This window comes from Pipra filicauda, unplaced genomic scaffold (genome assembly GCF_003945595.2).
Source record: "Pipra filicauda isolate LSUMZ 115617 unplaced genomic scaffold, ASM394559v2 scaffold812_size110788_pilon, whole genome shotgun sequence".
NCBI classification, from domain to species: domain Eukaryota; kingdom Metazoa; phylum Chordata; class Aves; order Passeriformes; family Pipridae; genus Pipra; species Pipra filicauda.
The window spans coordinates 21,302-32,147 of record NW_024104990.1 but is presented as its reverse complement, the minus strand read 5'-3'; the positions used below and the strand labels follow the sequence as shown (position 1 = coordinate 32,147).

At 59.8% G+C, this 10,846-nt stretch overlaps 1 protein-coding gene across 1 annotated transcript; it reads right to left on the bottom strand.

Moving 5' to 3' along the window:
- Positions 1–1,613: 1,613 nt before the first annotated feature.
- On the bottom strand, positions 1,614–10,807 carry LOC113997217 (SLAM family member 9-like). The gene is made up of 8 exons (XM_039390362.1): positions 10,733–10,807; positions 8,536–8,829; positions 8,186–8,449; positions 6,877–6,975; positions 6,697–6,741; positions 5,299–5,351; positions 2,650–2,730; positions 1,614–2,171 (listed from the first exon to the last, which is right to left on the bottom strand). Exons 1-8 carry the CDS (start codon positions 10,785–10,787, stop codon positions 2,091–2,093), a joined length of 972 nt encoding a protein of 323 aa, XP_039246296.1. The 5' UTR covers positions 10,788–10,807; the 3' UTR covers positions 1,614–2,090.
- Between the last annotated feature and the right edge of the window lie 39 nt (positions 10,808–10,846).

Below are 10,846 nucleotides of genomic sequence, written 5' to 3'. Positions count from 1 at the left end.
GATGGAGTTGGATCATAAAATCCTGGGATATCAGAGGATAGATGGAGTTGGATCATAAAATCGTGGGAAATGCTGAGCTGGGAGGGACCCACGAGGATCATCCGGGTCCAACTCCTGGGCCCTGCCAGGAATCCCCCCCTGATTAAACCAAAGTCCCAACAAAACCAAGTCTAAGCAAAAAAGCTCAAGGAGCACCCCGAGGCTGGGCCAGGGGAGGGGCAGGCGAGGTTTTAGGCCCAGCTCAGTGCTGGGAGAGCTCAGGGGGCCCCCAAACCCCGAGCCAAGTGGTGCCACCTGAGCCTTGTCCCCCCTGCCCTGCTGCAAGGGGGGGCCCTGGGGGTGTTGCACCCTCTGCCTCCACATCACCCCCTCCTCCTCCTCCTCCCCTCGCAGCCCCACTCACCAGCCCCGGAGCAGAGCAGGGCGAGGCAGAGCCACCTCGTCCCGCAGCCCCTCGGCTCCATCCCGCTCTCCCCCACCGCCGCCGCCCCTTCTGCAACATCTTCCTTCCCCTTTTTTTTTTGTTGCAGCTTCCTGTGAGCTGGAAGGTGAAACCGGGGTGATGAACAGCCCCAAAATCAGCCCGGGGAGTCGTTTCTGGGAGTGGCAGGGAACGGGCTGGAGCGGGCAGGGAGGGGGTGGCGATTCTCCAGCTCCTCCCCAGCTCCCTTCGGGTCCCTCCCTTTGAGCCCGCTCCGAGCCGAGCATCGGAGTTCCAAGGACAGATTTTGGTGCCACGCGGGCAAATCCCCGTGGAAAACACGCGGGCTGCGCTTTTGATGGATCGGTGCGAAGCGGAGGAGCCCGAAACCAGCCCCGTCACACGCTGGGAAAACGCGGAGAAAACACAAATCGCTCCCCGGGCTCGTCAGGAACGGGCTGTTTTCACCCCAAATGAGATGCAGGCAGGAACGGGAGCTCTGGCGGTTTTTATTCCAGCGGCTCCCGGAGGGCCCTCCCCGTGCCAGGCGACTTCAAAGGCGTCTCCGGTTTCACCCCTGAATAATTCACCAGGCGAGACAAAGAGCGGGAGAGAAGGGGCAGGAGAGGAAGAGGCTTCCCGGAGCCTCGCTCTGTCCTGGGGCATCGGGGAATTGATGCCAGGGAGGGTTTTTGGGGGCTCAGCCACCGGCTCCGGGTGGGTTTGAGGAGCGGGGAGGGTGGGATGGGCCGGGAGAGCAGCTGTGCTCCCTAAATCCCTGCTGGGAACCCACAGCACAGCAATTCCTGCACGCAAACATCGGAGAACAAACCCTCCCACATCAAAGGGGCAGAGCAGCATCAATCCCAGCCCTCAGCCCGTTTTTCCCCCGAGCCCGGAGCGTCCTCTCCCGGATCCCAGCACGGCACTGGTGGTACTGGGCTCGGTGCTGGGCTCGGTGCTGGGGGTGCTGCGAGGTTTTTTGGAAGGTCCCCAAAAAGTGGGGGAGGGCGGCAGGTGCCGAAACCGCGGCCGAGGTGTGGCGGGGGAAGGTTCAGCTTCTCGGGGGTATTTTTAGATCTTCCCTTCAGCAAAAAAAAAAACGAAGAAGCCGAAGTTGGGCGAGTTTGAAAGTAAAAACAGGAAAAAAAAAAAAAGGGGGGAGAAAAATAGCAAAATAATCAGGAGGAACTTCTTCAGGGGAAGGGTTTTTAAACTTTGGAAGGGGCTGCCCGGGGAGGTCACCGGTCGTGGAGGTGTCCAAGGAACGACTGCACGTGGCACTCAGTTACTTTTTTTGGGTTTTTTTCAACTCATTTAGGTCGGAAAATGCTTCCAAAACCCTCAAGTCCTCGCCCCCGGGACGAGCAGCCACAGTTTCGGTCAAAGCAGGTGGAAAAAGGGAGCTCAAACCCCGCGTGGCTGCCGAAAACAAGGGCAGAGCTCCCCAGAGCTCCCGCGGCAGACGGGGCTGCGCTCGCAGGGTGTCGACATCCTCCCTCGGGGCTCACATCCTCCGGGTGCTGACACCCTTCCTGACCCCCCTGCGCCCTCGCAGGACCCGCTGCCGAGGGTGGAGTGGAGGCAGCAGCGACAGCAGGGAAGGGAGGAGGAGCTCCAGGCTCGGGCCGGGCTGGGGAGCTGCGCTGGAGCCGAGCTGGGGGGTCCTTCACACAACCAGCGAGTAGATGCTCTTCTCCTCCACCTCCTGCCCCCCCAGCACGGTGCTGCCCATCTTCTCATCGTCCGTCTGCAAGGGCAAGGGGACACGAGCTCTGCTGGGCTCGGGGCAGCTCGTCCCTCCTCCCTGGGCGAGGGACCCACGGGCTTCGTCCCCGAGGAGCAAAGTGGAGACCCCTCTGTCCGTGTCCTGAGCTCCAGGGGTTCCATCTCTCCCCCTGTTCCATGTCCTGAGCTCCAGGGGTTCCATCTCTCCCCCTGTTCCATGTCCTGAGCTCCAGGGGTTCCATCGCTCCCCCTATTCCATCTCTCACCCTATTCCATGTCTCACCCTGTTCCATCTCATCCTATTCCATGTCTCCCCCTATTCCATGTCTCCCCCTATTCCATCTCTCCCCTATTCCATCTCTCCCCCTGTTCCATCTCTCCCCCTGTTCCATGTCTCCCCCTGTCCCATCTCTCCCCCTGTCCCATCTCTCCCCCTGTTCCATGTCTCCCCCTATTCCATCTCTCCCAGCTCCTGGGAGATGGCCACGAGTGCCCCTCACCTGGGCTGGAGCCTTGACCGTGGCGTAGATGGTTGTGGAGTTCTCCCCCCTCGGGTTGTCTCTTGTCGCGTTCGGGACGTTCTGGGGGGGGGGGGGAAAGGGTTTAAAAGCGTTTTTGCAGGGCTGGGGGTCGGCAAAGAGACCCCCAGAGCCAGAGATCCTTTGATGACCCACCTCTGGAAGTGCTGCCCCATCCCTGGCAGTGCCCAAGGCCGGGTTGGAGGGGGTTTGGAGCGATTTGGGCTGGTGGGAGGTGTCCCTGCCCGTGGCAGGGGTGGCACTGGATGGGCTTTAAGATCCCTACAAAACCAACCCAGTCCACGGCTCTGGGATCCTCTGCCCCCTCCCTCTGGAAGGGGAGCCAAGATTTTGGGGGCAGAGCCCTGGGGGTGCCCTGGGAAGCCCAGGCCGTGCCAGCTGCCCCTGGGCCCTTCCCGGCGCTGGCACATCCCCCCTCCAGCTCCCAAAAAAACCCAGGAGACAGAGCCAGGGGTTGGCACCCCCCTTGCCCTGCTGGGGCAGCCCGGCTGCTCTGCCCTGATAAGGGGGCTGTGCCCGGCCCCGCGGCCGCCCAGGGAGGGCAAACACGGGAATTATCAGGGCTGAGCTTCCCAGGGCACCGGGGCTCTGCTTTTGGGGTCAGGGCTCTGCTTTTGGGGTCCAGAGCTCTGCTTTTGGGACCAGGGCTCTGCTTTTGGGGTCAGGGCTCTGCTTTTGGGGTCCAGAGCTCTGCTTTTGGGGTCAGGGCTCTGCTTTTGGGGCTCCGGGGCTCTGCTTTTGGGGCCAGGGCTCTGCTTTTGGGACCAGGGCTCTGCTTTTGGGGTCAGGGCTCTGCTTTTGGGGTCCAGAGCTCTGCTTTTGGGGTCAGGGCTCTGCTTTTGGGGTCCAGAGCTCTGCTTTTGGGGTCAGGGCTCTGCTTTTGGGGTCCAGAGCTCTGCTTTGGGGTCCAGGGCTCTGCTTTGGGGTCAGGGCTCTGCTTTTGGGGTCAGGGCTCTGCTTTGGGCTCCAGGGCTCTGCTTTTGGGGTCCAGAGCTCTGCTTTTGGGGTTGGGTTTGGCTATATATAAATACACTATATATAGTATTAATATTAATATATATAGTGTTAATATATACAAAGTATTAATATATATAATATATAATATTAATACTATACTATATAATATTAATATTATGTCTTAATACTATATTAATATAATATAGTATATTAGATATAATATATTAGATATAATAGAATATAATATATACTATATTAGTATCTAATATAGTTTATTAGATATAATATAATATTAATATTAGATCTTAATGCTATATTAATATAATATAGTATCAATATATAATATTATATAGTGTAATATTAATATTATATATTATATATTAATATTATATATTATATATTAATATTATAAATTATAAATTATATATTATATATTATATAGATATATTATATAGATATATTATATATTATATATTATATATTATATATAAATATAATATAGTATTAGTATACAATATTAATATATATTAATATATAGTATAATATTATATTAATACTGTATCAATGAACGTTATTAATTAATATCTATAATATTGATGCTATTTGTATTATTAATTATTAGCATTAATAATGTTTATTAATAAAGTTAATGTAGTGTAATTAATTCTATTATACCATATTTATATGGTCATTTATATATTTATATAATATTTATGCTATGATACTACACTGTTCACACTATTTTATACCAGCAGCTTTTAGCTTTTCCACGTGCAATAAATAACCCTGACGAAGATCTTTCATCCCTTCCCTCGTTTGCTCATTCATCACAATAAATAGCTCAGTTCCCACCCACAGACCTGATGTGCCCCCGTCAGAGGCCGTGAGACGAAGTGATTTCATCCCCCAGCTCTGCAATTCCCGGAATTCGAACCCAATCCCGGGCCGAGGTGGGATCCAGCCCCCCCAGCCCGGGTTCCAGGTGGGATCCAGCCCCCCAATCCCGGGCCGAGGTGGGATCCAGCCCCCCCAGCCCGGGTTCCAGGTGGGATCCAGCCCCCCCTGCCCGGGTTCCAGGTGGGATCCAGCCCCCCCAGCCCGGGTTTGAGGTGGGATCCAGCCCCCCCAGCCCGGGTTTGAGCGTGGGAATTCCTCCAGCCCCCCAGCCCGGGTTCCAGGTGGATCCAGCCCCCCTGCCCGTTTTGAGGTGGGATCAGCCCCCCCAGCCCGGGTTTGATCGGGTGGGATCCAGCCCCCCAGCCCGGGTCCGGTGGGGATCCAGCCCCCCCCCTGCCCCGGGGTTCCAGGTGGGATCCAGCCCCCCCTGCCCGGGTTTGAGGTGGGATCCAGCCCCCCTGCCCGGGTTCCAGGTGGGATCCAGCCCCCCCTGCCCGGGTTCCAGGTGGGATCCAGCCCCCCCTGCCCGGGTTCCAGGTGGGATCCAGCCCCCCAGCCCAGGTTTGAGGTGGGATCCAGCCCCCCTGCCCGGGTTCCAGGTGGGATCCAGCCCCCCAGCCCGGGTTCCAGGTGGGATCCAGCCCCCCCAGCCCGGGTTCCAGGTGGGATCCAGCCCCCCCTGCCCAGGCCGAGGTGGGATCCAGCCCCCCCTGCCCGGGTTCCAGGTGGGATCCAGCCCCCCCTGCCCGAGCTCACCTGCTGCCAGGGGTTGACCTGGGCGTACACGGTCGTCAGCTCCTGCCTGGGCCCTGCAGGGAGGGAAAAGCAGGAGGTTGGGAGGGAGAGGCTGCAGAGGATCCCCCGGTGCTGCCCGGGTGCTCCCGGCCCAGGGAAGGAGGGAATTCCGGCCACAAGCTCCCAGGCTCCGGTGAAATCCCGATCCTGCAGCTCCTGGAGGCCCCTCGGGGGTTTTACTGTGGGCCTGGGTCAAGATATCCTGGTCTCATCCCAGGATCCTCCTGTGGGACACTTGCTCCCGGCTCAAAGGACAGCCAAAATCAGCTTGTTCTGTTCAAATCCCCAAATCCTGGGATGTTTCCAGAGGGCAGGCTGCGTTTGTCTCTCCTTCACGCCTTGCAGAGGGAATTAACGCCCAGCTCACAGAACAGAGGGGAGCAGAGGGGATTTAAATCCTCCATAATCTCAGTTTTGGGTCAAAATCGCTCGTTTGGAGTGCAGGAGAACGAGCCACGCGGGCTCCAGAGTTCCCTACGGAAGAGCTGGATCCAAGTTCTCGTCCGTGAGGAGCCCCAACGTCCCACTTGGAGACACGTGCGGATGGAAAACACGAGGCAGCAGCTTTATTTCGGGTCAGGGAAACAGTAAAAAACACCCCACGGACAAAAAAGCAGCGTAAAAACCACCTCAAAGGCCTTTTGGCACCGGCTCAGTCGCAGCAGAGGTGGGAATGGCCCAGCCCTGGATCCCAGGAAGGTGGGAATGGCCCGGCCCTGGATCCCAGGGAGGTGGGAATGGCCCAGCCCTGGATCCCAGGGAGGTGGGAATGGCCCAGCCCTGGATCCCAGGGAGGTGGGAATTGCTCCGGTGGTCTCTCCTTCCGCTGGGTTTGTGGGTGACAGGACAAGGGGAAACAGCCTCAGGCTGTGCCAGGGGAGGCTCAGGTTGGCCACGAGAAGGAATTTCTTGCTGGAAAGGGTGGACTCGATGGCCTTGGAGTTTTTTTTCCAACCTCAGTGATCCCGGGGTTCTGGAATTCTCGGCCGGGCCAACCCTGAGCCACAGAACCGAGCTCCTGGTTCCTCTCTGCCCTCCCAGGTCTCTCTTTCCAGCTCTTTTCTTTCCCTCAGATCCCTCTGGCTCTCGTGACCTCACAGCTCTGCTCTCAATCCCTTCCTGCTGGCCTGGCTGGAGGTTTTCTGGCGGGAAGGGAGAGCGTGGGTGGCTCCAGACACGGTGACATCCCCCGGGATCGTCCCCTTCCCTCCCCTCTGGGATGGAGGTGGGGGGGTCCCTCAGCCGGGGACGCTCCAGCACCAAGCCATGGCACGGGAGGATTTCCCTCCCCGTCCTAAATGTGACCAGGCTGTTCCCAGCAGGAAAAAGGGGAGGGAAGGAACATCCCCCAAATCCTACCTGTGTCCGTAGCCTCGGCCGCAGACAGAGGGAACATCCTCCAGCCTGGGGGAGAAGGGACGTGAACACCGTCAGCAGCGGCCCCAGATCGGCCCCTGGGTGCTGTGCCCTCCCCTCTCAGGCACCACCTCCCGCTTGCCCGGGCTCCAGGGATGGTTTTCCAAAGGGGATTCAGCTCACCTCTGGATCTGCAGTAGAACACAGCGACTAAAAGCACCACGACTCCGGTCACCGCCAGGGCACAGGCAACGATCGCGGGCAGAGGGGCGGAGGCGGAGGCTGCAGGGAGAAAAGGTCCAGTGAGAACATCCCCCAATAGATCTGCCCCTTCCTGGCACCGGGGCACAGGGAACCTGGCACAGCTCTGCCCCAACACCCCCCGAGCCCTCAGAGCAGCTCAGCTCTGCCCAGCCCAGCCCAGGGGACGAGCGGCCGGGCAGGAGCAGCAGCGGGACCCTCCCGGCCCGGCCCCTCCCGGCCACGGCCACCCCCCACGGCCCTCCAGGCACCTCCGGGGGGGCTTTTGGGGCACGAAAGCCCGTGTTGGGAGGCTGGCGGTGCCCACCCAGCCACGCTCCCACCTCCACTCCGCCCTCGGCTCTGCGGCACCGATGGATTCGCTGCTCCCACCCCAAAGCAGGACTTTTGGGGCACACCCGCCCTGCCCCAATTCCCCGGGGGGGCACGGGCAGCACAGGGATGCCCAGGGCACTGCCCAGGAAGGCCGGAGGGAGGGGATGGACCGGGCTGCTCTCAGGGTCTCCATCTCCCCCTGCCGAGCACGGCCCCTGTGCCAGCCGGCCCTGGGGAGCTGCCGGGGGCACACGGGGACACTGAGGGGCCGGGCTGGGCACACACGGGGGGGTTGGCAGCTCACCAGTGGGGAGAGGGTGGGTTGTATTTCCTGCGTGCACGGAGAGGGGAGAGAACAGGGAGAGAACAGGGAGAGAGGGGAGAGAACAGGGAGAGAGGGGAGAGAACAGGGAGAGAGGGGAGAGAACAGGGAGAGAGGGGAGAGAACAGGGAGAGAGGTCAGTGCCCGGGCCGGGGGTCCCGCTTCTCCCCGCACACCCAGCACAAAGCTGGGGGCAAAGCTGGAGCCGCGGGGAGGGGGATCCAGCCCATCCCACTGTCCTGCCCGACCCTTTGGGTGCCCCTTACCTGGGCACAGGTCCGTCCCTGGCCCTCTGGGTGCCCCTTACCTGCCCACCGGTCCCTGCCCACCCCTCTGGGTGCCCCTTACCTGCACGCAGGTCCCTCCCTGTCCTTCTGGGTGCCCCTTACCTGTGCACAGGTCCCTCCCCACCCCTCTGGGTGCCCCTTACCTGCTCACAGGTCCCTCCCCACCCCTCTGGGCGCCCCTTACCTGCTCACAGGTCCCTGCCCACCCCTCTGGGTGCCCCTTACCTGCACACAGGTCCCTCCCCACCCCTCTGGGCGCCCCTTACCTGCTCACAGGTCCCTGCCCACCCCTCTGGGTGCCCCTTACCTGCACACAGGTGCCCGGGCCAGACGGTGACGCTGCTGTTGCTGACGGGGTTCCGCGCCCGGCACGTGAGGGACACGGACCCGTGCGGGGGTGACTCCTCCAGCAGCACCGTGGGCCCCTCTCCCCGGGGCTGCTCCCCCTCGCTCCAGCCGTAGGAGACGCTGCCCAGGCCGGGGCCGGGCGCGGAGCAGCGCAGGGCGTAGCGGCAGCCCCCGCCTGAGCAGTTCTGGGCCTCGCAGCTCACCCGGGGCTCTGCCAGCTCCCCTGGGGGAAGGAGGGCAGGGGCTGTCAGGAAACACCTTTGGGCGTTGGGAAACACCCCCGAAAAGTCAACACTGAGAGGCACCTACTGTACACCTGCAGGGTGAAGGTGGATTTTCCCTCTGAGTTCTGTAAAGAGTAGGTGCCAGCGTCCTCCATCCTGAGCTGGGAGATGGTGAGGGCCCTGCCCTGCTCGGAGAAGGTGAAGCGTGTCTTGTATTTTTTGTCTAAAAACACGACTCCAGGAGGATCACGGAATATCACAGTCACTATGGCTACATCATCAAAGCTCCAGGCGGCTGCTTCTCCATCCAGATGGTGGATGAGGAAGGTGACAGACCTTCCCTCGGCTCCAACCACCTCTGTCACGATGTCATCACCCACTGGGGAGAGAAGGAGGGCTGAAGTTGCTGTGCCAGGGAGAGAAGGCACAGCAAGGGTGGGGGGTGTTTGAGGAGAAGGCAGGAGAGCTCGGGGAAGGGTCCTTGGCTGCAGTCCCAGTCTCACCCCACTGCAGTCCCAGCCTGACCCCACTGCAGTCCCAGTCTCACCCCACTGCAGTCACAGCCTGACCCCACTGCAGTCCCAGTCTCACCCCACTGCAGTCACAGCCTGACCCCACTGCAGTCCCAGTCTCACCCCACTGCAGTCCCAGCCTCACCCCACTGCAGTCCCAGCCTGACCCCACTGCAGCCCCAGCCTCACCCCACTGCAGTCCCAGCCTCACCCCACTGCAGTCCCAGCCTCACCCCACTGCAGTCCCAGTCTCACCCCACTGCAGTCCCAGCCTCACCCCACTGCTGTCCCAGTCTCACCCCACTGCAGTCCCAGTCTCACCCCACTGCAGTCCCAGTCTCACTCCACTGCAGTCCCAGTCTCACCCCACTGCAGCCCCAGCCTCACCCCACTGTGGTCACACCATGTGGGGCCACGGACAGGCCCCGGTGCCGTCAAACACCCACGTGCAAAGGGTGTGTAAGAACCAGAGCCTGGAGCTGGAAAGTACAAGGGGGGGTTTGCAATGGCTTGGAAAGGTCGGGAAGATTCATTTCGACCCCCAGAGGCTGAGCTCACCAACGTGAGCAGGGAAGGAACCCCAGCAGTCAGCTGAGCAGCTGCTTCTCCCTCCCTTGGAACAACAATTGGATCATGGAATGGGTTGGGTTGGGAGGGACCTTAAAGAGCATCTCGTTCTACCCTCCTGCCGTGGGCAGGGACACCTTCCACCAGCCCAGGTTGCTCCAAGCCCTGTCCAACCTGGCCTGGGGCACTGCCAAGGATGGGGCAGCCACAGCTGCTCTTCTCCAGCCTGAACATTCCCAGCTTTCCCAGCCTGTCTCCACATGGGAGATGCTCCAGTTCCCTTCTCAGCTGCACAGCTCCCTCTGTACTTTCTCCAGCAATTCCATGTCCTTCTTACACATGTCTCAGAGCTGGACACTCTTCCAGGTGGGATCTCACCAGAGCAGAGCAGGGGAGGAGAATCCTCTCCCACGACCTGCTGACCACGATCCTTTGGATGCAGCCCAGGATCCATCCCTCTGGATCCATCCCAGGACAAGGTCCCTCTGGATCCATCCCAGGACAAGGTCCCTCTGGATCCATCCCTCACCACCCAGCCTGGAGGGTGACCTCAAGGAGGAAGGCATTTCTTTCGTTCTCTTGGCTGTCTCCCACCTAAAAACTCAGCACTTCCCAGTCTGGGAATGGAAAGGGGAACCGAGCCTGGCTCAGCTGTGCCACCAGACCCCGAGGCTGTCACGTCTCCCTGGGCTCAGCCTGACTCTTTGGGACGTGGACAATCAACCTCCCCAACCACAGGGAGGGGGGAAAAGCTGGTGGGGAGGATAAACCTGCAGGAAATCTGTGGAGCAGCCGGATAATAAAGACACTGAGGGCTGTGGGAAGGGGCCGGGGCAGAAACACCACAAAAAGGATCTCTGGGAGCTCCAAAAGCTCGGAGACAATGTGCAGGGGAGCAGAACCCAAGCTCAGAGCAGGGTGGTCTGTGCACATCTGGCAGCAGCTGGAGGGAGGCTGGGCCAGGGCTGAGACCTGGCACAATCCCTCATCAGCAGGGACCACACGAGAGGGAGAGCCAGGGACACCTTTCCCCCTGGGAACAAACTCCATCCCTGAGGAGCTGCCCCAAACTCCACCCCTGTGGGGCTGCCCCACTGCTCCCTCGTGTCCCCGCTGTCCTGGGCGTCCCCAAAACCACCCCGAGCCCCCCACGGGCTCCTTCCCTCCTGCTGCCAAGGGGCAAAAGGGGCATCCTGCACTCACTGGCTCGGTGGAGGAGGACGAGGAAGGTGAGAAGAAGGAGCTGAGGGACGTCCATGGGCCTCCGGGAGCGTTGTCTGCGCCCACCATCTGCAGCGGAAGGCGAGAGGGAGCCTG